This window comes from Podarcis muralis, chromosome 11, assembly GCF_964188315.1.
Source record: "Podarcis muralis chromosome 11, rPodMur119.hap1.1, whole genome shotgun sequence".
NCBI classification, from domain to species: domain Eukaryota; kingdom Metazoa; phylum Chordata; class Lepidosauria; order Squamata; family Lacertidae; genus Podarcis; species Podarcis muralis.
Window position 1 is genome coordinate 34825676 of NC_135665.1, and position 25376 is coordinate 34851051.

General features: G+C 39.4%; 1 protein-coding gene across 3 annotated transcripts in view; it reads left to right on the forward strand.

Moving 5' to 3' along the window:
- Positions 1 to 25029, forward strand: part of HAPLN1 (hyaluronan and proteoglycan link protein 1) — a 62992-nt gene extending 37963 nt beyond the window's left edge. For 2 of the 3 annotated variants that reach the window (XM_028748773.2, XM_028748771.2), the window contains exons 2-5: positions 825 to 950; positions 10143 to 10511; positions 16908 to 17210; positions 19538 to 25029. In XM_028748773.2, the coding sequence (XP_028604606.2) occupies positions 851 to 950; positions 10143 to 10511; positions 16908 to 17210; positions 19538 to 19827 (1062 nt within the window). In that variant the 5' untranslated portion in view covers positions 825 to 850 and the 3' untranslated portion in view covers positions 19828 to 25029. Of the gene's footprint in view, positions 1 to 141; positions 280 to 824; positions 951 to 10142; positions 10512 to 16907; positions 17211 to 19537 lie in introns of those variants that run through there. The other variant, XM_028748774.2, reaches the window with a different exon arrangement.
- The last annotated feature ends 347 nt before the right edge of the window (positions 25030 to 25376 follow it).

The window sequence follows — 25376 nt, forward strand, 5'->3', positions numbered from 1 at the left end:
AGGCTGAACCTTCTGCATCAGAGCCCTTGCATTTTGTGTCCTCTTATCTATTTCGGGTCTTCATTTGCCTAATTACTACTCTGAGGCTGGCAGAGATTTCCCCTGCAGCGCTCAGCAGCTCTGCTGACTGCAGAGACCCTACCTGGCACACAATTTAGTGTGTCAGCATTCTAGATAGAAATGAATGAAAAATCAATCAGGGCAACTGCAGTGGCAGCACATGCAACTCTAACCTACTTTGTGCATGGTTTTCAACATTTCACTGTAGACTCTAAAATGGTAAGTGTACCTGAAATAAAGTATGCCTTTATTGGTCAGTCTCTATGCTCCTTAGGTTTGACGAAGACATTACACCCTATGCTAGTGTGTGTGTGTGTGTGTGTGTGTGTGTGTGTGTGTGTGTGTGTGCAATATATACTATATCGGAGAGATATAGAACATGATTGTTTAAAGAAAATAAATAGAATAAATTCAACAAACCAAAGTCCACTATGCATTTAAGAATCACAACAATTGCTTATTTTAACATCTGGAGAAGATGATTGCGTTATTTCAGTTCTTATTATACTTTTAATGGACAAAATTATTCAACTGCAAGCATATCTCAATTAAGCATTAGTTAATAGTCTCTGCAGCTAACTCTCTAATAAGAGGATTAACTTTAAAATGCTGCTTGAAAAGTCACTCACTGCTAACTTTTCAAGCACAGTGGGTTAAATTTTCATAGAGCAATGAGAAAATGATGGGCTGTAACAAGTTGTGCATTGCATCACTGTTAAGCTTTCCAAATTTCACCAGCTTCTTTGTATGTGGTACTCTTACAGTAAAGAAGATTCCTGAGCTATAAAAGATGAAGAGCCTACTTTTCCTGGTGTTGATTTCTTTCTGCTGGGCTGATCATCATGCTGCCAACTTCACACTGGAGCATGACAGAATTATTCACATCCACGGTAAGTTAAAAAAGGAATTTAAGCTGCACTTGTGATGTTATGCTGAAATTTTATGACTTGCATCTTTTTTAAAAAAAGAAAAGGATTAGATAGCTTGCTGCTGTGCTGCATTATTGTACTCTGAGCAATGAAACCTGCTTTTAAATCTGAAATGCATTTTTTTCAGTGTGCAATCTAATGACTATTTCTGAGACAGAAACAGTATTTGTTAAAATAAGAGTGCATGCATATTGAAAGAAGCAAGCAAGCAATTAGTTTAGCCAGAAAAGTATTGGCCTTACTGCAGAAAAAATATGATCTAAAACACATCATATAAGCAAAGACTTCCCTTTCACAGGTAAATGACTGGTTATTAAGACACTGTATTGAAAAATGAGGCATCAGTTGAAAACTCAAGCAGTATAAAAAGTGACTTACCTCAACAAATAGATGCTTTTTTCCCATAGCTTTCACTCATATACAGTGGTATGTTGTCCCTCTGCATAATCGTGTATATCCATTTGAATTCTAAAGCTTACAGCTGGCTGTATGAAGCTTTGAGGCTGCAGTGCAATGCAGCTGTTTTTCAGCTCCAGTTTTAGCAGTTGAGGGTCATCCTGTATGAAGCAAGCCAAAACATTTATTTATGCAAAAATGACAGGCAGAATAAAATACATCTATGGCTTCTTTCATTTGTATACATCCAATTTTGACAACTTAAATAATGCAGCCCATGGGTGCCATTTAAAGTTTGGAGGTTCCATGCTACTTAAAAAACAACAACCAAAAAATCCCCACAGTGTTTGCACTTTTTATAAACATGCACCACACTATATTTTGACACCAAGAAGGGTTTAGCATTTGCAGTTCTCTCAGTGAAGATTTCAGGAGCTGAGAGTCTCCAGGCACCAGGCACTATCTTCAAGGTCAAAAAAGAAATTGCACCGGATTGGTGTGGTAATGGAAAGTGACACTGGAAAGGAGTGCAAGATGAGTGGTTAAAAGAAGGTGTAAATCAAAATACAAAAGCAATGGCCTTTTTAGTGTGTATTAACTGGTTCATTCTGAAGAATTTAGCTCTTTCCTTTGCAGGTGTTGTCTAGTTAATAATATTTCTTTTTGGACCATAACTTCATATCAGCACGTGCCTCTTGAGCAAAGGAAACTTTCTAAACACTTGATGTATAACATATTTTTAAATATGTTGCTTTTAATTTGTTAGTGTAGGTGTGTTACTTATACCTCAGAGCATGTCCTCACTATGAACTTAAACCATGACCTTCTCTGAAGGAATTAGGGAAGAGGGATGTAATAAAAGGCTTTGCAAGTGACAGCACTTCTATTTTAATTCTATCAGGAAACCTTGTTGCCTCTTTGTAACATCCCTTTCAAGCAGCAAACTACTGCTGAACCCTTGGTTAGTAATAAAGCACAAAAGAGCTGCTTCTGAAGGAAACCTACAGCAGTTGGAATTTATCTGGTAGTATTCCCAGTGACAATGCACAGGTTCAAATGCAGAACTTTCAGCATGTCCATAAAACTTTAGTTCTCACACTATTCAGCCCCAATCCTGTGGCTCAGTCTATACCCTTCCTCCGTACAAAGGGCTTCTGAAGAAGAAACAGAGTGGTAGACTTACTCTCTTTACTTTTTTATGATTAACTGTTCATGGCTTTCTTGTACACATTGCTAACATTTTAAGCTGCCCACTGACTAACACAGAGGTTCAGCTAAATAAAAGAATCTATTAGGAGAACATTGTGGCCTACCAGGATTCTCAGTTATTGGTCTTTAAGATAACCAAACTTGAATAAGCACATTTCAAAGGAAGACACCAGTGTGAAGCCACTGAAATCCAATTCATCAAGAATACCAGGCACTATGGCTCTAAACAGAAACCATGGTTTCCTGTCCATCAATGTTAATTAACAACATTGTTAAGCAGATTGTGTTATTACTTATCGTTGCTGTTGTGAAGGGACACGTCTTTATTTTAATTGAATTGAATGGACACTGTGTGACATTTTCTGCATTGCATTTCCCCCTGAACTTGCTGCTTACAATCCATGGGTGGTGTACCTGGAACTGAGGTTAACACTTTCTGTATCGGATGAAGTGGACACGAAAATTCATGCCATTCACGCCATTAAAATGTGCTAAACTTCAAGGTGCCACTTGTTTGCTAAACAAAAAAAGGGTGTAAAGGGCAGCTTAACACCAGGCAACTAACCAAAAGGAAGTAGATCTTAGAGGTAGGGAGTGTCAGAGAATAATCTAGGGGAGAGTAGCCTTGAACAGTGTGCTAATATGGGGGTGGGGGCTGCATGATCAGATGCAAGAGAAGGCAGGGCTTCAGATGTGGTGGAATTATGACCACTGAATGTTGCAGCAGCACACAACTGAAATCTTCTCTTTAATAATTTGCATCCCTCAGTTTTTAGCATATACCACTTGGTAATTTCCCCAAAGTACTTCTATAGTGTTGTAGATTCTGAGAGTACTTTGTGACTAGGTTGTAGCCAGTGGTTTTTCACAGCATAATTACAATTATTGTGGGGGGTTTTGGTTTGTTTGTTTTTTTAAACAAGATTCAAGTGCCAGTGAGTATTTAATACTAAGGATGGACAGAACAATCCTATGGTCCAGGCATGTCACATGGCTACTATGCATGGGTAGGACCAGACAAAATAGTCATGACCCAGTTCTCACCTTGCAAAGTCAACAGGGTGTCAACACCTGCAGAAACCAATGCTAATATAGCAATCCCGGCAGACATTCCCACCACCATCCATCTTCTTCAAACTTTCACAGCTGGAAGTTGAAGTAGTGTGTGTGTGAAAGGGCTTTGTAAACATCCCTGCTACAGAGGTCCATGGCATCATGGTGACATCAGGTGATTGACAGTTGGGCTGCCTCACCCAGCACAGGGGGTATAAAAATCTGGTCCTTCCATGAGAAAAGGTTCTCCATCCCTGGTCTAAGGGGAAGGGGGGGGGAGGACTTTGGCAAACTTTAAGGGGAATGTAGGTTGGCAAGTTGTAAGGGTTGAAGACAACTTTGGTAAGGGGTGAGGGGACAGGATGGCTTTGGCAACAAGTAAGGAGATGGGTTTTGGGGGCAGGAGTTGGGGTTAGATGGGGCTGGCAGGCAAAGCAAAGTGAGCAGCAATGGCAGCCCCTAGTTAATGTTCATTTGGAGAAATGGGTGGGATAGATTTTTAAAACAACAACAACAGCCTGCCATTTTACACAGTTTGCAGTTGCTAAACTGTGGGTGTGTTAAACAGTTAAAGGATACAATGTCTTTATTTCCTCTTCCATCTATATTTGTATTTACAGATAGGATCAGTTTAATTTGAACTCGGTCTGTTCCATCTGACATCTAGATCTCCAGCTAATGAGAGACTGTGTATCAGAGGCCCCATCTGGCATTAATCCTTACAACAATAATGTGGAGAGTGGGGAGGGAAGTCTGATATGCTTAGGAATAGCAGCATAGACAGAAATAAACTAAGCAGACTGAAGGAAGCCAAATGAATATAAAATGATTTTGCTGACTGGGCATCTGATACCAAAAGATTCTCAGTTCAGAAACATGGCAAAAGAAACCCCTACAAAATTAAAAGCCATGAAGCTGGCCTCCCAAGGGTAGCACTTTCCAGGAGAGACACAACCTGCCAGTGTGTGCCTTGACCAAGACATGTGATGGAGTGTCACACACTCACCAGACTTGAAATAACTGTGAATGGACTGTGTGATCCATTTCATTGAGCACACTTTCTTCACTTGTCCTACACAGGATATCCTCTACTTAAAGAACCCCAGAGCAATGTTGAGCTCATCTTTCGAGCCAGGGCACATCTAAAAACTAACTGGGTTTAGGCTTCAGCGGCAAGCTAAGAATTCTGCCTGCCCTGCACTCATCTGCCCCCCTTTGGCACCCACCTCTCCTCAGCTCCCCTTCATCTGGAGTCAGCATTATGGGGGACAATTTCCAGCCTAGATTAAAATGACTCTAGAAATGCTCCTTAATGACTTTGAGAACCAGGTACACTTACTTGGGAATAAACTTCACTTAAGATGGGGGAAATACATCTGGGTCATTGGGTATGCCACTTAAGATCAATTTATTCTGTTTTATTTCATGTTTCATTTGTGATCCCAAGTAACTCACAGTCTTTTTAAAATTAAAAATGAAAATAGCTTCTGTAAGCAAATGAGAAGATTGGGTGTGGAAAGGTGAATCAAGCAATTTTACTTTGTTAGACCCAATTTTCAGGACACTTTTTATATATTAAGGAAAGTTCAGCTTTTTATCATACAGCATCAGTTGTTCCCAATCCTAGCCTGGTTTGCACATCATTTTAAACTATAGTTAAATGAAAGTACTGAGGCATACTGCTGAATTTTTAGGTGCTTCTCTGCTCCTACTATGCTTCTGGGAACTTAGCCATAGCCTGACTTAGAGGTATATCTGAACTCAGGTTTGTGGTGTCTTTCTTCAAACAAACCATGAGAAGTATCCAAGGTTTAGTTTTCATGGTCTGAGGAAAACAAACCACAAGCCCAGGTTTGGATGTAACACTAAGCCAGACTATGGCTTAGTTGACTGTGCAGCAGGAGTGGAGGAGGAGCGAAGCAGTCACAATATCAGCAGTGTGCGCCAGCCTGCTGCATGTTCACCTTTAGTTTTGTTTACCTGTGGTTTAAAGTCCCTCTAACCCGAAAGATCCAGGTTCAAATCCCCAGATAGTCACTATCAGCATAACCTACTTGTTGTGGGGATGAGAAGAGGGGAAAGGTTGAAGCACGTATACCACCTTGAAATGTTGGTGGAATTGTGAGATAAAAATATAATTGATGGTGTTGACTAATTTTTGGTAGAAAGTGCATTGTACATTCATGCAAAGATGTGATGCCTGGATACTTTAGCCCAAACAGCAACCATATTGACTAATGTACTTATTTGAGCAAATGTAATTACTTTAGCCAAACAAAAATCAATTGGATCCAAAATGGTTCATGTTCAAGAACTAAAAAAAGAACAACTTCCAGTCAGCTTTAAATTTTATGATAATATTTGCCTCTCAGTAATGCAAGTTTTTGTTGCAGACGAATAAGTATTATTTCAGGATCCAACTGAACTCAATAGAACAGTCACAATATGCAGGACAGTTGGAAATAAACATTCATTAAATAGCTAACATGGCCATACATATTTGAGCTTGGTACACACAAATGAATTCAATCAAAATTACTGATTTATGCTGGTGCTGTTTTTCTGAAGCCAAAATAAATAATAATCAAAAATCCAAGTACTTTGGCTGCACTGGTCTATATATGTCAAACAATAGTGATAAAAAGCATAAGCACGTTATAAACTTACGTGTAAGTTTTATAAAAGCTTAATTTTCATGACTTCGCCCAAATAATGCTAGGAATCCATGGTAAAAGGGAATTATCATTAAACTAGTTTAAGGTTTAGATCTACATGGGAGTAAAACCCTCATAAACAGTGGGACTTACCTTCAGGGTAGACATGCATGGGATTGTGCATAACTTGTGTCAGACATGCCCTATCAAGAGTTTCTGAGAGAAATGTTCTGTTTCCCCCTACAGGAAAATTCCCAAAATGCAGCAGGTCTAGATGTCTCAGGGATGTGGAAGGTTCCTTTATCTTAAGAAAATGTGGACTGTAATGAAAACTACAATTACCTAGCATAGTGTTTATATAAAAAATATAGATTCATTTCATGTATAGACTATTAAAAGTTTTTCCCCCATTTTATTTGTCCACCAACAACCTAGAAGTGTTTGGGAAACTTTATATCTTAATCTCAAAGCGTGACAGTTTTCATATCAGCTTGTCTCTTTTATATACGTCGAACATAAATATGGGTTGAAAAATTTTTTATGCAAAGCAGCAATCCCTGGAGCTTTTAATTTGGCACATTTCTTGTAGCACAGTCTTTTCCTCTGATGCTAAAAATTTCATTAACCCAAATTGTTTTATAAGTATAGTAGTAGATAAATATATGTGACTTCTGCTTCTCTCCCCCCCCCCCAAAAAAAAACCCCCATGTCATCCATGGGCATGCATGGGTACATGGAATGAAGAACTGCGGAATTGCTCATCTTTTAGAAACCAGTCTGAACGCTTTGTAGTCTAATTCCCAGACATATATCATGCTGCTTTCATTCCTTATTCCCATCAAATATACTTTTCCTGCTGTTTTATTGTTTCCTTGCTAATCTGGTGTGCAGATTTCTAGCCTCTCTCTCTGTAACTGAATATGGAACACTATTTAAGTGACTAGCAGCTTTAGATGCCTCCCCACTCCAGGTCCTAAATCGAGAATGTGGAACTTGTTGTTCTCCAGATGTTTGGACTATAAAGCCCATTATCCCTTACCATTGCCCGTGCTGGCTAGGGCTGATGCGAACTGTAGTCAAACAATATGTGGAACGCCACATGTTCCTCATCCCTCTCCTAAATTAAGAAACTTTTTTCAGGAGTCAGTTTCTCAGTGGTACATGTGAGAGCCACATGTGTGTGCTTTTCCCTCCTTAACAAAAACACTTCCTTTTCAACCATTTTCAGGCTGCAGTGAGATCACCATTTCTTTTACAGCATGAGGATGTGTGATGATTCACTGGCTTGTCTTCCCCAGTATATGTAATGCTAAGAGACAGTTGTATCTGCAGCCAGGGTTTTTGTTTTCTTTGCAAAATATGTAAGAGAACAGGGATCAAAAGGGCACTGGAGGAAAGTTACTCTACCAGCTGGGCTATGTCATTTTCAGCTTTGGGTATACCACTGTTATCCCCAAGGCAGAAACATACTGTGAAACATTCATGACTCACAAACTACCAAGGTTTTTGCAAAGAACTATTGCCCAACTCTTCTGAACATGATGACATGCCAGTCACCAAAAGTTTGAAATCTGTTATAAGGCATAAATAAATCCTATGCTAGCAATTGTCAATACATGAAGTATGAAACAGAAGAAAGATCTGTTGATTTGGTCTGTTTCGGATGTGTTTCAAAACAGTTGCGCCCCGAGGCCCCAAGCCCTTTCCCAAGTAAATAACTTCACACTGAGACATAATTTTGGTTTAAGTTAATGGGCAAAATTTAGGCTACAACTTTATTGATTACAGCAAAGTGACTGGTATTGGTTTAGGCATTGGCAACAGACTGTAACTGACTCCTGCCTCTCTGGCTGGTAGTCTGAAAGGGTAAGCACCAAACGAGGGAGCAACATCGATGAATATCAACCGAAGCTCACCCCAGGGTTCCTGTGGTCCTGGCATGGCCCTAGCCCCTCAAGCGGACTTAAGATGAGATCCAGGACCCCCCAGATTCCTTTACCCTTATTCATGGAGGGGCAGGTGATGGCCGCACCTCGCCTCCCACACACTTCGTTAAGCCAATGTCTAACCGCCAAACCGTGCCTCAGCCATGTTGTGCTGCTGCTTTTATAGGCCCTTACCAATCACGCCACCTGCACTGATTGGCTCAAATGGCCTGGTGTGATTGTGGGACCATACCGACAAGGCCTGGGCCATGCCCAGCACCTTCAACCTGGCGGTGGTTGTCTCAGGGGCCCGTGTGCAACCAAGACCCTCGTTAAAGAGGATCCCATTTACTTATTTTTGTTTGTTTGTTTAAAATATTTCTAGTCTATTCTTCATTACTAAAATCAATCCAAATAATGAAAACCAAGTAGTGGGGTAGGAGAGCTGGAAAAAAGCACACATCTGGCAACCACTCTAAAAAGCCCAGGACACAAATTTTCATGTCCCTCTAGCAGCTACAGTGGCTCATTTATCAGAAGTAATGTATTTAGCATTAACTCTGGAAGTGTATACTCAATTCTGATCAAACTAAGCCTCCTAGAGCAGATATTCTGCCACTGAGCTATGACGCTTACCCACAAAACCACTTTTAGTTCTGTGTCAAGCAATGAAATTATGTTCATATATTAAAAAAAATCAGGATTGCAAGATGCATGGCAGTGGAAGACTTACTATGTCATTATAATATGATAACTATATATGAAAATTACACGTTGCTGTCCTGCTACTGCTTATGTCAGGGGAAGTGCTGTAGGCACACAGTGGTCATTCTCCTTCCAAACTCAGTGGTGGAGGACACCTTCCTTGCTTAGCCACCCAAAACTTTGTCAATGAATTGGAGCCATTAAATTTGGATGAAAAAGCAAGCTTCATATAGTAAATGCACTCCATATAAATGCACTTTACTTTATACCATCAAAAATTTAATTTTATGCAAGTTAGAGTGATAGTCAGTATTTCTCATAGGACTATATTGTTTTACCTTAAGCTCTAAATATAAGCAAGCAATTGAACAAAGCATAAAGAGTTCTGTGCCTTTGCTTGCTATGTACAAAAAGTTGATTTAAAGTCCATGTCCTTGAGCCTAATACAGCACCCTCGATGGTGATCTACTGCTAATGCAGACCACTTGGAAAAGACAAATTGTTTTGGATAGGCCATTTTATCTACACTTGTAATTGCCCCTTAATTAAAGGTTAAGGACTGTCATTTGTGCAGGGGGGGGGGGGAATTCTCAGTAGGAAACCCTGAATGGGACTTCTTTGACTACAAATGAGAAGTTCTCTGAGATGCTCTCTTTATTACTATGTGTTATCATGCTGAAGCATTTGTGCCGTGTATTCACTAGTCACACTGCTGTGCCTCAGTTTACTCAGATGTAAAGGGAGATCAATGCCTAAATAGTATAAGCACAGTATAGTGGTTTGTTTGTTTTTAAAGGATTTTTGTATTTGGCTTGCTGTGCATTGTGTGACTTGCCTCACTGCTTTAGTCATTTGGAACCATCTGCCTGCACACACATTTAGTTTCCACTTTATCTTCCTATGACATATCTGAGTCTGGAATCTGCTATCCCCAGTATTGTGCAGCTGGCATGTATGTTCCTAGACCATGAGTGGGTCTCTGTAGCTCTCCAGATATTAATGAATAACAACTGCCATCATCCCTGATCAATGACCTTGCTGACTGGGGCTCATGGGAACTGAAGTCTAACAATGCTTGGAAAGATCATAGTCTGCCCACCCTACACCCCACCCCCACAACCATGCACAGGAATGCCCCCTTTTAAATTTGTGAAATGTAGGGTGGAATGCCAAACTAATCATTGTTTCTTTTCTCCCAAATATGTGATCAGAAAATGGACCTCGCCTCCTTGTGGAAGCAGATCAAACAAAAATCTTCTCACAACGGGGTGGCAATGTTACACTGCCATGTAAATTTTATCGTGACCATGGATCATCTGACTCGGGATCCCATAAAATTCGGGTCAAGTGGACCAAACTCACCTCAGATTACCTCAAGGAAGTGGATGTCTATGTTGAAATGGGATATCACAAAAAGAGCTATGGGAATTACCAAGGAAGAGTTTTCCTGAAGAAAAGCACTGAAAACGATGCCTCCCTTGTAATCACAAATATAATGCTGGAGGATTATGGGAAATACAAATGTGAAGTGATTGAAGGTTTAGAAGATGACACAACTGTCGTATCTCTGGACTTAGAAGGCAAGTAGTCCTGGAATTATTGGTTGTTGTTGTTGTTTTCATATTTCTTATCTACCCTTCACCATTAAGGTCCCGGGGCAGGTTAAAAATACAACATAATATAAAATACAATATAAAAATCAGGCGTGTGTGTGCGTGTGTGCGCGCGCGTGTGTCTTCAGCTTATGGTGAATGCTATACAATGAAGATGACAGACACACCTTTTGGAGACACTGTTTCACAGCTTACATACATAGAGCTCTTTAGAAAATTTGCAACTGTAACTGCTGCTAAATCCCCCTACTTCCACACCAGTGTGCCAATGTATATCTAGAGCCCTGAACTACCTACTTCAGAAATAATGTCTGCAAGGGGAGATATCATGAATTGCATCACATGCAGTTTGGTTCTTAGTCAAGCAAGGTTATGTCACCTTCATTAACTGGCTTAGATCTAATGCAGCAAGAGATTTTGTAGGGATGCATTTGAAGTATGCCATTATGTACAAATATTCATGTTGCAACAATCCAGGTAATTTTGCAAGTGCCACAACATTCTTTGTCTTGCAGTTTGCAGGCTAACATGTCTGCTATTCTTATTTTATTTTTTTTTCTCTTAGAAAATATTAACTTTGAATCTGCTTCCCAATAAATAAATAAATAAATAAATATCCACTAAAAGTTGACATGAAATTAAGGTGACTTATTTTATTTAAGCCATGAAATTATCTGTTGTCTTTAAAGAAACAGGGGAAAAAACCACACACACACACACACACACACACACACACACACACACACAAACCCACAAGGAATTTAAGCAGCTACAAGTTCTCTGTACATGTTAATGTTGTGGCACATTTCCTTTTCCGTTCTTTCAACACAAGTTAGTTATAAATCATTTTAGTAATAGTTTTGGATTTGTCTGTGATGAAATCAAGTTTTGGTCTTGGTCTTGGTACATTTTTAAGGGAGTGTCTTTTGATTTGTGTGGTGAACTCAGCAATTACATGAAAGTGAGTTATTTCTCCCGCTTTGAGTCTGGTCCACCAACTGCAACAAGGTGCATTCAAGCCATAAACACGTTTAAGTTGCCACATAACTGACATTGAAGAATACATGATTGTGCACAAATGGCTTCTCTATATAATGCTTTTTAAAAATTATTTTTTCAGTCCTGTTCTGGTATCCATTCACATTTATCTCTGTGTTTTACTTTGTGTCCCTTCCAAAAGAGACTAAGGCTGCAAAGGCCCAAAAAAGGAATGAGATGGAAGCTGATGGGCTTCTAAGAATATTAAGCTTTCTTAGTCCCCTGCCATGCTCCCAAACCGCAGCATTATTTCGACATGCTTTTGAGCATGCTTAGACCTTACCCTCCTCATTACCTACAATTTCTAAAAGTTTGAAAAATCCAAAGCCCATAAATTCCTTCTGCCCTGCTGGTAGAGCCAGGTAGGATATTAAATGAGACAATCAAACCACATTTCTCCTAAGGCTTGCAGCTGAAGTCACCATATTTGAAATAAAAATGTCCATAGGTTTATAAAAAAGCATATATATAGCTGGTTTGATCAAGAAAAAAGGGCCTCATTCAATTATATGGCAATCATACTTTCCTCTCTTCTCTTTACATTCTACAGGAATTTTTAACTTCTTGCCATGGTTATGGAAATTTACACTTGAAAATGCAAAAGGGTCCCTTTAGAACAATTCAGCAAAGTATTATCTTTCTTTTAGAACAATTGAGTTTCTTTCCTACATGACACTTGCACACAGTCTTCAGTTGCCTGATGGAACAAGTGTAACCGCTGATGAAACTGTGAATCAATAAGACAGTTGTCCCTAGATAATGGTCTTATTGGATGATGCTTGGCAGATTGACAAAAACATTTATTTCCAGGAATGTCTCTAAGCTGGACAAAACAGTTAATCATTCGTATGTAACTTCACTCAGAAACCATATTTGTCATAACAATGACATCTACTCTCTGTTTCAAGGGGCTTCCTTCTCCTGGTGCTAATTTTTTGTTTGTAAGCTGCTTTATAGATCCTGGCTTTGCGAATTCCCTGAATTCACTGTGGATTCCCTGGGATAGCCCTGCAAGTAAAGCCATTGTGGTGCCCTCCAAATGCTGTTGGCCCACAGTTCCCATCATCCTTGACCAGGGTATGCTAGATGGGGCTGATGTGAGCTGTAGTCCAACAACATATGGTCATCATATCAACGAGGGGGGCAGGATCTTGTAGATACAGCACTAATAAAACTTCCAAGTTTGTTCTGGTATGGGAGAACCCTGGCAGAAGGAGGGATCATATCTTGGGGCACACACTTATCATTCCGAAGGTCTCTGGTTCAGTCCTTGGCATCTCTATCTAAGAGGATGATATAGCACTAAAGTGACAGAAATCTGCTAGAGACTGTGCAGAGCTGCTACCTGTCAGGGTAGATGATACCAGACAAATAGTTTTAAGGGGTTTAGGTCACCAGAAGAGCACATGCATTTCATAGAGAAGGTCATGGAACCAAGCCCTAAAATCCTCAGGTAGGGCTGGGAAAGATGAGCTGCTGCCAATTGGTGGAGAATGCCCTGGATTGACCAATGATCTGACTCTAAGGCAGTTTCCTCTTTTCCTGACCTTGCTACCTGAATGCAGCTGTGGGAGAGCAATGAATTATGGTGTGAGATTTTTAAAAATCACAGTATTACAGTAACATCAATTGGAAAAATGCTTGTTAGGCAAATATGCATGCCAGGTTAAGATGGTTACACTATGGTGGACTGCAGCAAGCTCTACTGTATCCTATGTTGACTCTGGCTATGAGAAGTCTGACATTTTTGTTTAGACTAGCACCAAAGGAAGCCAATTTCTTTACTCTGGCTGAGGCTAGCCTCTTTTTTTCCATGTGGACTTATGGTACAGGAAATTTAAGTCTCTCTGTAAATACAGACCAGTTATTCTTAAAACTGATAATTGACTACAGTGTTAACTCAGCAACTGCAGCACCCTTTGCAACTGTCACAGTTAAAATCCTAAATCTAAAATTTGTCCTTAGAAAATGGTATCTATCAAAGCATATTGATTTCCACAACCCAGGCTTCTCACAATGCAGAAAGTGGATATCAAACGTATCTATGTGACTGTTCTTTGCTCCAGAATATCTTCTGCCAGTATTTTGGAAGAAGTAAATGGATGTCACTGTATGCAGCTGGTAACCTGAGCCTCCAAATGGGAGAAAGATGGAATTACATGACTATGGGAAAAATAGCCTTTTCTGTTGGCTGGGTCTTCCAAGCTGAAGAGAAGTGTTCCTCAGCATTCAGATTTTGGCAGAGCTTTGGATAGGGCGCATGAATATTTATTAGCTAAGTCTTTGGCTTAGCAGACCAATATTCATTCTATAGTGAAAAGCAGATGTTAGATATTGCTCTCCAGTGGTACCTAATAGCACTTCACTGTCAGAGAGACTCAGCTTATTTTTTTAAAAAGCACACATCTAAGAATGCTAGATCATTAACGTCAACACTGTGCTGAACAACTGCAATTAGTGATTTCTTGTACAATGACCAGAAACATCAAGTGACAACAGCAGTTGGGAAAATGTTTTCATTTTATAGGTAAATAAGTTATACCCAATATATCTTATTTATCTATTTCTTCCCTTTGAAATACTGGTCTAAATAATCACCTTTTGAGCCTTAGTACCTTAGAGGCATACTTGAAGAAGACTCAACAATTTCAGTTGGTCCAAAATACAGTGGCCAGATTACCAGCTGGTGCTGCTGTTAGAACCCATATCACCCCTATTCTAAAAGAACTCCATTTGGTGCCAGGCCAAATTTCCAGGCCCAATTCAAGATGCTTACAGTAATGTTTAAAGTCTCAAATTATTTAGGCCCCCCAAAATCTGAAAGATCACCTCCTTCCCTACAAACCATCCTGGGTGTTAAGTTCAGTAGAGGGCCCCTTTTTAGTTCCACCTCCATGGACAGCTATGAGTCTAAAATTACTCCCAGGTTGTGCACCTTGTCCTTCAGGGGCACAGATACCCCATTCAGGACCAGGGAGTCCCACACACCTGCCTGCCCCCTGTCCCCCAAAACAGTACTTCTGCCTTGTCAGGATTCAACCTCAATCTGTTAGTCGCCATCCATCCTCCATCCTCCAACCACCTCCAGGCACTCACACAGGACACATTCACCACCTTCATTGGTCTGATTTAAAAGGGAGGTAGAGCTGGGTATCATCTGCATACTGATGAACACCCAACCCCCCTGGTGATCTCTTGCAGTGGCTTCATATAGATGTTAAAAAGCATGGGGGAGAGGACGGAACCCTGAGGCACCCCACAAGTGAGAGCCCAGACACTGGATTTATCTTTGTCATCCCATGTTTCAGCAGTTTTCCAAGGATGGTTTGAAAGCTTCAGCTGGCACAGAATGCTGTGACTCTTGTTTTAACAGGACTGAGTAACCTAACATTTCCCTTCTATTTTGGTTCAGCTGCCCTGGCTTCCCTTCTGGGTTGTTGCAAGTCTTAATATGTGTTGCTAGGTCTTAAAATGTCTTATTATTGATACATGTTTTTACAGTTTAATTTTTTTATTGCATTGTACATAATTTCAGATGCCATATTAAGGGCATAGAATAAGGAATATTGTAAATAAACAAATATACTTTGTAAATACAGAAATAGGCTTTGTTTTAATTTAAGCATCTTCAGAAAAATAGGCAGAATTTTTAAATGTAGACGTTGATTCCAGTACATAGGCTCTGCTTTCAGTTTGAATTAAATTTTCCTTTAAAGAAGGAAGTGGAGGAAGGTATCTTTCACAGAAATGCTGCAGACCTGTTTACTTGGGAAAGATGCCAGTTTGGCTTTTAGCCCTGAATATGAACTAACTATGCTTTACAAAAATGTAACTAGAAAATTTTAAACAGTTACTGTGTAAATACGAATGCCTTGTTCCCACTGTACCGTTTAGGATATGGGCACAGAGTTAGTTAGCAATGTATTTTTCCTTTCTAACTCTTTGCACTTTAGTTTATTCTAAATTATTCTCAAGGGGGGGGACTTCATGTGTATTTGTTTTAGATTGTTCTCTGCATTCCCACAATGCACTGCTGTGCATTTGACATAAGAAACTGCCCTAATATTGAGAATATAAGAACATTCAAAAAATTCTGGCTCAGGCGGAAAGGTCCATTTAGTTCAGGACCTTGGCAGGAATTCAACATTGCATTGAGGCGATCGTTTCGCCAGGACAAGCATGTTGGCTTGCCAAATGGAATGATCCTGTCTATTTTCAACCCCTGACCCCTGAGCCAATTTAAGGTGGGGGGGGGGAGTATGGTTTGCAGGGTGTGCGTGTGCAGGGTTAGAAGAGTAAGGGAAAGCCCAACTGAGCAAGCAGAAGCCGTTCTGCAGCGCTTCCACTGATGGGACTTGCTAGCTGAATCCTGCCCCTTGTATTGAAGAGTGCTTCACTCACCTGTTCAGCTAGGAAGCTCCAAAAAGGGCTTGCCCACCAGCATCTGGCATTGACTTCCCTCGATAAATCTTCATAAAAACAGTTTAAGGTCACAGTGGAGGGGAAAACCCAAGTAATCATTCTCCATCTAACCTACTTTTGATGCTAATCCAGCAGCAGAATGGTCACAGAGCCATAAGCTGGGAGCACACATGCACATGCCTTGGGGCTAAGCCATTGTTTGGTTAAGTGTGTGATGTGTGAACCAAGACATCCAGTTGCTGTTCAGAGATACAGGTTTCATGTAGCTACAGTAGCAGAGCTAACAACCACTGATACATTTGCTCCATAGAGATGGTGCTGAAAGGTGCAACATGAAACAATGCTTTATGTGATAACTGTTCATTATGACCCATACCAAAGAACATGTTTGCCCAGTTCTCCATATGTTGTTGTTGTTGTTGTTGTTGTTGTTGTTGTCTAAATGAAGCAGCCCCTCTGCCAACTTGATTTCCTTTGCTCTTCTGGATACTCCCTAGGTTTCTCCATTTCGGTATGCTTGCTCTGTGGAGAATAGAATTGATCAATGAGGGTAGTGTTTCTAATTGGTGATGGCCCACACTTAAGAATAGCATGTGGGATTGGTGGCATTCCAACAGGAAAGGGTGTGATTCTGTCTGAGAGAGAAGCCTTCTGTCTGCGGAGACAGGCAGAACTCTCAGACTAAACAGCTCATTCACTGACAGCCAATATCTCCAGATATAAGACTTAACAGGTTGCTCTTTTGGCATCATGTACATGTAACTCTCTCACCACCACAACCCTACACTTCCAGCAAATGTTCCTTGCACCTCTTCTGATGACATTCATGTGTGAACACACACATGTTTAAAATTACAGTTAAACCATTCATTTCACCCACTTCTATTTTATTTTCTCTCTCAGGCATTGTATTCCCTTACTTCCCACGACTGGGTCGTTACAACTTAAACTTCCACGAGGCCCAGCAAGCCTGCCTGGACCAAGATGCAGTTATCGCTTCGTTTGATCAGTTGTACGATGCGTGGAGAGCAGGCCTGGACTGGTGCAATGCTGGCTGGCTCAATGACGGGTCAGTGCAATATCCCATTACGCATCCCAGGGAGCCTTGCGGTGGGAAGAATACAGTGCCTGGAATCCGGAATTATGGCTTCTCAAATAAAGATCAAAGTAGATACGATGTCTTCTGTTTTACATCCCATTTTAATGGTAAGGAATTTTGACTCCCTTTTCAAAGGGGCCCGTTGGTGCTTTAGGGGGAAAGAATGACAAGCCGGAACAATTTATTACTCATTTTGGGAAAGGATCATAGCTCACTGGTAGAACACATGTTTCGCATGCAGAAGGTCACAGGTTCACTCTCTGGCATCTCTGGTTAAAATGATCAGGTAATATTTGGTGGGAAAGGTCTCTGCTGGAGACCCTGAGGGTCAAGCTCTGTGTTACGCTTAATACATACTGCACAGCTATGCCTGTGATTTTTCTTAAATTAATTACAGCTGTAGGGGGCTCCAATTGTTATTGGCATGGCAGCATGCAAGGATGGGAGAGTTGGCACCATTGAGAACTTTTTTTGCTAAGCCTCTAGCCTATGGGAGGGTGTTTTGGGGGTGGGGGGATACAGCTGGAGAGAGAAGGAGTAAGCCTCCACTCCCTGCATGCATCAATCCTGATAACAATCAAATAATCTGTAATTAATTTAAGGAGAACAAGAGGCACAGTCACACACTATGCATTAATTGTAGTGTGTAGTTTTTCATGAGAAACAGTGCCAGTGAGGTTCAACAATACTGGGCTTGGTGGATAAATAGTGTGATCTGATACCATTTTATTTTATTGAAATATTTCCATCATAATGAGAACCTTCAGCTCAAAATTCAGGGGTGTGGTGTGAATGGGGCCATGAAATTAAAGGGTACTTGTGTTTTTTGTCCAGTGCTAGAATACAATAATAAATGAACTTGCAAAGTCAACTGAATTGCTCTATATAGCCTGGAAATCACTGGTCTGTTTAGGAGGGGAGGGGAGGACCATCACACAACAGACTTCCCTCTTCAGCAACAACTTGGACTGTCTTGTGTTCCTCAAACATGGGCCTCTCCCATATGTCTTAACTTGTATGCATGTTGGGGAGCAGATGTTTGGCCTGTAGCCTGCGAGCTCAGAGATGCTCGCATTCTCCGCTTACGCACGCTCTGGGTATTGACAATTAAATTTATTTGCCCTAAAACATGCAAAGAGCAAATACTTCTCTTGCTTTGAGCAATCCTGAGTTTGCTTTTCCAAAACAAATAGTCTTCAAAACCAGAGTTAAAACATTGTGCAAATGTTTACCTGATCCGGATCCAGCTAAATTGTTCCAGAAGGGGATGGTTAAGTTAATGCAAATAAATCCTGTGCCATGTAAGCAGTTTTATGCAGTTTGTAGAAAAGGGGATAAATAATAAACAAACAACCAGGCATGAAAAAGGGCTAGTCAGCCTTTGAATAATTGCAATGAAAAGTCATTTCACTCTGTAAGGTCTGGTTCCTTCATGCCCCTTCTTCATGTGCAGATATGTGAGCATGCTTGCATTATGTAATAGAACAAACTGCTTCCTTAGCATCTCAATTAAAAAACAACACCTTATGCACAGACATGGAAACAGGAAGACTATTAGAAAGAATATCATTAATTCTATAAACTTCTGCTGCCGTCCATCCGTAAGGCTAAAGGGTGGGTGGTCCGGTATAGGAATTAAAGGGGTTGTAGACGGAACTAAATGTGAACACAATCTCTTCCATACCCTAAAATTCAATTGAAGAAAGGGATTGTGTAGTTTCCCAATCCACACCCAAGAAGGATTTTAAAAAGGCAGAGCATTAATTGAAGGAGAGCTGGGCATGGAACCTTAAAATCTGGGCTTGTGCCTGGAAATTGCAGCGCAGAAGGAAATCTGGATGAGCCCCATGTCTGTTGCAGCAATATTAACAGAGTCCTGTGTCACTTAAAGACTAACAAATGTATTTATTATGGCACTGTTTTATCAAATGCATGAAGTAAATTGAGATTTCACTCCACGTAATGATAAAGTTAGCCTTAGTCCAAGGAAGCTCATGGTATAATAAATAGATGTGTTCATATTTATGGTAATGCAGTTTTTGCTGTGTAATATAGACATTTTGTAACCTTCATGGTTCATAGTTGCATGCCATATTTCATTTTTTTAAAAACTTCAGTACATGGTGCATCACATAATATCAACACAAGCTTCTGGTTTGTGGCTATAGGTAAATACAACCCCACTGTTTATCAAAAGGCAATGTAATGTCCAGCACTATTAATGAGAGGCATTGTGCAACCGCTCTTACACAAACAACAGTAGTCACTTCAAGATTATATAGTGAGATCTGTTGAAAGCTGGCAAAAGAATAAGTAATTTTTCTATAAAAAGAGAACTGTAATTTTAACTTCATTGCTCAACAGTGATTGCTTTAAAGAACTGTAAAGGAAACGTATTATAACTTGTTCTTGATATTTTCTCTGCTTTCATTAGGCCGTTTTTACTACCTAATACACCCAACCAAGCTGACCTACGATGAAGCAGTACATGCCTGCCTCAAAGATGGTGCACAGATTGCTAAAGTAGGCCAAATGTTTGCAGCCTGGAAACTCCTGGGATACGACCGCTGTGATGCCGGCTGGCTGGCTGATGGCAGCGTCCGCTACCCCATCTCTAGGCCAAGGAAACGCTGCAGTCCTACTGAAGCAGCAGTCCGCTTTGTGGGCTTTCCCGATAAAAAGCACAAGCTCTATGGTGTCTACTGCTTTAGGTCATACCAGTGAATGTACCTAGAGCACAACAACATCCGATCCATCATGTGAAGGATTTTGTTTCAACGAACTCATGCAAGTTACCAAAACTGTGATAAATCTTTTTTACTTACTGTAAAGAGTCATTTTCATAAAAAAAAACACCCAACCTATTAATTTGTTTTGGTTATTTTTAAAAAAAACTATCATTCAATAGATATTTTAAATTAATATAATTTAAAGGAAGCTCTAGGTAAGGAAGTGCTTGAAGTGTAACTGTTTAAGCTACGTCATTCCAACAAAGCATATTTTTTCATGAATGGGGCATGCAATAGCTTGATGATTGCTAGGACTTAAGTTAAGGAATGGAAGGCTACTCAAAGCAGACACCTTTCCGAGTTTACATATTTGCATCATGTTAAAATAGAATAATGAGATCTGCAGGTCTGAACTACATTAATCTTTCCTTGACTGCCATGTGGTTTTGCGAGCAGTTAAATACAAAGATGTGAACATGAGTTAAAGTGACAGTGCTTTTTGAAGTCTGCAATACAAGAACTGCTTCACTATTTAAAACCCTGCCTTTTATCAAAACCTGCTCAATAATCTCATAACATTCCAACAAGCACAGCTAAATCTTCTGAACGTCATTCCCAGTCTTATTGTGTATGTAGTAGATAATCTGTGTATGAATAATTAAAGGATGGGCCCTACCTTCTTCTTAATGCAAACTAAATATGCCTGAGATGTATTGCATTACCTTTGAGTAGCTTTACGGAGAGGATTTCTTTTTCTTTTCTTTTTTTAACTCTAAAGGCCATTTTGCTAAGCAGCATTTACTCAGGGCAGTTATATATAAACGAACTGCTGGACAGAAAGAAACACAAATGTCTGAAATTTAGCAGCTTGATTCATGTTAGCTTTTAAAATAGTATTGTCTTTATAAATGAAGCATTTAAATATTTAATATTTCTTTCTTAGTTATACATGTGAAAGACAAACATTTGAATGAATCTTGAAACATATTTATCCACTCTATGATTACAAAAGAAAAAAAAACCTCTGATCCCAATTATGAAAGGGGAAGATATTTCTGTAATCAGTTCCCCATGTACATTCCAATTTGCGAATGTAGTTTTTCTTTGCATTTCCCTACTCATGGTAATGTCATGCCTATGGTGCTGTCTCTCCACTGAAGTGAAGGAGCAAAGAATCCCCATGCCCGCAAATGATCAGGAAGAATATTATCTACTTCACCCAGATAGTTATTTCTGACTCTCCAGCTGATCAGTATTCCGATTATGGGATATTAACCCCTGCTACAGAACCCAGGAAAAGTTACCTATTACATGATATTCCTGAGGGAAAGCATTAAAAGAGCAACAAATGCAACAGGGTGGGCAGACCTGCATAGAAGACAAAAATTAGTTCAGTTGAAACTAATGGGAAAAGTTAGTCATGATTAACTGAAGTCCCATGGCCTTCAATGGAACTTAAAAGTACAATTCTAAACATGTCCGCTGAAAAGTAAATCCCATTCCAGTTATTCCCAGATAAGCAGATTTAGGATTTCAGCCCAACTAGCTAGACAGTTGACAGTGAATCATTTTTTCAATAGTTACAGAGGCTTCATGCTTCTATATCAAGCACGGTTTCTTATTTGCCATGCAAGGTAGCCTTATAATATATGCCTGTGCTTTGATATACATATCACAGCATTCAAATACTTGTGAGCAGTGTAGTCAATTGATTGTAATCTTTACTGGTTTATTTGAAGGGACCAGATGTACTGATTGTGTCCCACATGGGCCATTCATTCGATGGAAGGCATAGAATGTCAAGTACTAGTTGGTGCCAATGTAATCAGCTCAGGGCAATCTTACGTGGGTTTATAACTAAAATATGAGGAGGAGGAAGAAAATCAAAGGAAAGGGCATGTGCATGCATTGATTAAAACATAGTGCAATTGTCTCAAGATTCCTTGTTGTGCAGTTTTAATCAACGTGCAGATGTTCTGGTACTCACTGCAGAGGATCTGTACCCATGCAGAGTCTTGAACAAAGTCTGGAAATAAAACAGAATAGTGGGTCACTAATGCATTGGTGACACTCTGTAAGCAAGATCAGATATAATTTGGAACCCCAAAATCTGGGAGAAATATTGTAAGCATCCAAAGAATTTACTGAGTGGAAGAGCAGCTGCAATTCATTCATCAATTTGTGTTTAGAAAGTTTGACTTTTGAAGGTTTCTGTAATCTGGCCCAAGATGTTAGGAAGAAGGGGGAGAGGGCAACAATGGGATATATGGAGGAAGAGAAATGAAAAAAATAGATAATCACTAAAGAAGGAAAGAAAAGAAAGAAACGGAAAATCTGTTTCGCATCCTGCCTAATATGTTTTCCTTTTCAGGAAAATGCAGCAAAAATATGAGAAGCTAAGAACTAATGGGATAACAGTTTATAGCCTAAAGCAGCCACTACAACTCCCATCAGTCCCAGCTTGCACAGTTGGGATTTGTAGTCTAAAATATATGGAGGGCACCAGGTTGGGAAAGTCTGTTCTAAAGAAAACGGGAGTGAGAAAGTTTTCCATTGGCTAAAGGAAAATATATATTTCAGCAGTTGCTACATTGCACTTTGCCTTTTTTTAGCACCCTGAGACTGTAATCCTATATCTACTTAACTAGAGGTAAGACCCATTTAACTAACTGGGATTCACTTTTTGAGTTGATATTATAGGATTGAGCTGTAAGGCACTTTTATTTGTAAAGAATGCAAAGTTAACCTTTGCAAAGTATCAAGTCACTTTCCAAAGCTTCTCTCAGACATAGAATAATAATCCAAGCTATCAGAACCAAACAATGGTTGTTTTTAAAAAACGACATTCATCGGTTTACTGTTAAGACAAAGGGCATATACTACTCTTTCCTTGGAACCATGCTTGATCACATTAAAATGTGATTATATTCTGTAGTGTAGCACAACTGATATGCTTTCACAAATATTTCTGTGCAGGTTTTTTTTAAATAAATAAATCAGTTTCCTCATGAGCTGAAAGATCTATTAACTAGGTTATGCGGTATGAGTGTATTAGAGTATTGTGATATATTATGGTTCCAAACAAACTCATAATACCAAATGCATCTTTGCATGAATTTGAAAATATCTTTTTTTATTAAAAAAAGAATTGAAAATGTTAACATGTGTAAAAGCATAAGGTGAATGAAATTGCTTAATTTTCTTGAGAGTCAGTATTTCTAGAATGGGCTTACAGTGTAATTGTATTGGAGATTAATTTAAAATCCCCTCTACAAGTTTTACCCTTGATTTTGTGGTGCTGATTTATCTGGTAATGGTCATGGAATTGCACTGAAGAATAATTTTATCCTCATCCTTTTGTTATGGATTTTTGGACTTGGTTCAATTTGTTCTCAACACTGCTTTCCATTCTGCCACTTGTTCATATTAGGGTTTGGGGTTTTTCATTTTCTTCTGAAGGTAAGCCATGTGTACTAGTGATTGTGTACGTCAAAACTACACATTGCTTTTGCTTTGTAGCTGATGAAAAAATACAGCTATTTTAAGCTCCTTGATGTCCTTAATTATCAGTTGAGAAACACATATAGGGGGAAAGAGATCACTCGGACAGCAGTGTATCCCTTTTATTTAATAATGAGATTGAGTAAACTAAAACATTAACCAGAAACTCTGTTTAACTTAAGTTAATGGGTGGGAATTTCTGTGTGCTTTAAAATACTTTAACAAAACAAAAAACCCAAGTCTATCAAATTCTTTAACTAGAAGGAACATCAACACATTTTTTAAACAATCATTTGCACACCCCTTAGCTCCCATGTACTTGGAGGTAATTTCTTGACAGCTTTTGAGTCTGCATATTTCTTACTTACATTCAAACACTGATCCCCTACCTGAATTCTAAAATGATACAATCCCACATTAAAAAACAAAACAACCTAGACTCTTGGGGAATCTGGATTTCTGAGTTCAGCTCTTTATAAAAAAGCTTCACTCATTTTATTTTTTAGCATAGGATAACCTGATCTGAAGAATTTCTTCCAATATTGAGATACAACAGTTTGAAAAACATGGGCCCTCTGGGTGGAATTAAACATCACATTATTTCAAGTATTCTATCAGCACAAGCATCGTAGCCTGACAGATGGAATGATCCCCCATTCTCCCATGTGCAACTGGGGATTTCAGCTGGATCCCCCAATCCCCCTGATCTAATTTCAATGTAGAGGCACATGGGAGGAGGAGTAAGAGGGATGTCATGTTATGTAAGTGAAAGCTTTTGCACAGGGATTCCACTGATAGGGTCTGCTTGATGAATCCCACCATGTGAAATTTGAGTGGCCAAAATCAGCTGTATGTAGGATCTGATAACCTTACAGCACCTTAGCAGCACCCAAATCCTGAAGGCAATCAAATCCTAAAGCCAATATATCAGGACACACTGAAGGTAACTCTAGTGTATGCCCATAATAAGAAGGCTTTCCCTCAAACTATTAGCACATCCCTGAACATGGCCTGGGTAGAACCATGATTTTGAGGGTGGCATCCAAGCAAACCAGTGCAGCACCAGAGAAATATTAAAATGTGGCAAAGAGACAAGGCAAGAGTAAGCCTTTCCAAAATAATTAAGGTCAATTTCATTTGAGCTCTACATTTAGATACAGTTGCTGCAGCTTTCCAGCATTGCACCCAATTCAAATCGGTTTCTGTGCCTACATTATTAAAGACCTGATGCATTCATTTTCTCTCATATATTCTAACTGAAGTAAGAGTAGTTTCGAATCCCAAGTGATGCCATAGTGCTGGTATATAAGGCTGCAGAAAATAATTTCTTACATTGTAAGGAGTTAGGTGGGAAAATAATAAAATGTAAGCTCACAAAGAAAATCAATACAAAGTAAGCAGAAATGATTTTTTTTATATAGTTGCTAATATGAATATTAATACATGAGCTTTACAGCATTACTGGGACTTGCAGAGCATTCTTCTATGAGGAAATGGTGCTTCAACAGTGTCTGAAGGGAATGCTTAAGAACTGGTTTTATGTCGGTGCTACTGTTCTTGGAAAGAAAGAAACCACCCTCGATCATAATAAGAAATGAATTAATGCACTGTGTCATTTTATTGTATTTTCACAATGTATCTGAATTTTAATGTCCCCTCGTATGGCAACAATTAAATCATGTTGATCTTTTCAAAATGAGAACTTCTTTCTTTATAAGCAAAGCGTCTCTTTTATTCGTAAATAAATCTCTATCTGTGTCACTTGTCCCTCACAAGGACTTACGAGTGAGGGAAGGAATAAAAGTTAATATATTTTCAACTCTTTTTCTTCTTTAGTATCCAGAAAATTATTACAATAATCAAAATTGGGATCGAGGTGGAGCTAATACCATGATTTGAACCCTAGATATAACACAAATGTTTATCATCTGAACCCAAGCATAAACATTGGAATATTCTTAGTAGAACTGGATCCATTCAAACATCATCATCATCATCTTTATTACAGTTGCAGACCAGCATGTTAAAATAGAAACACATAGT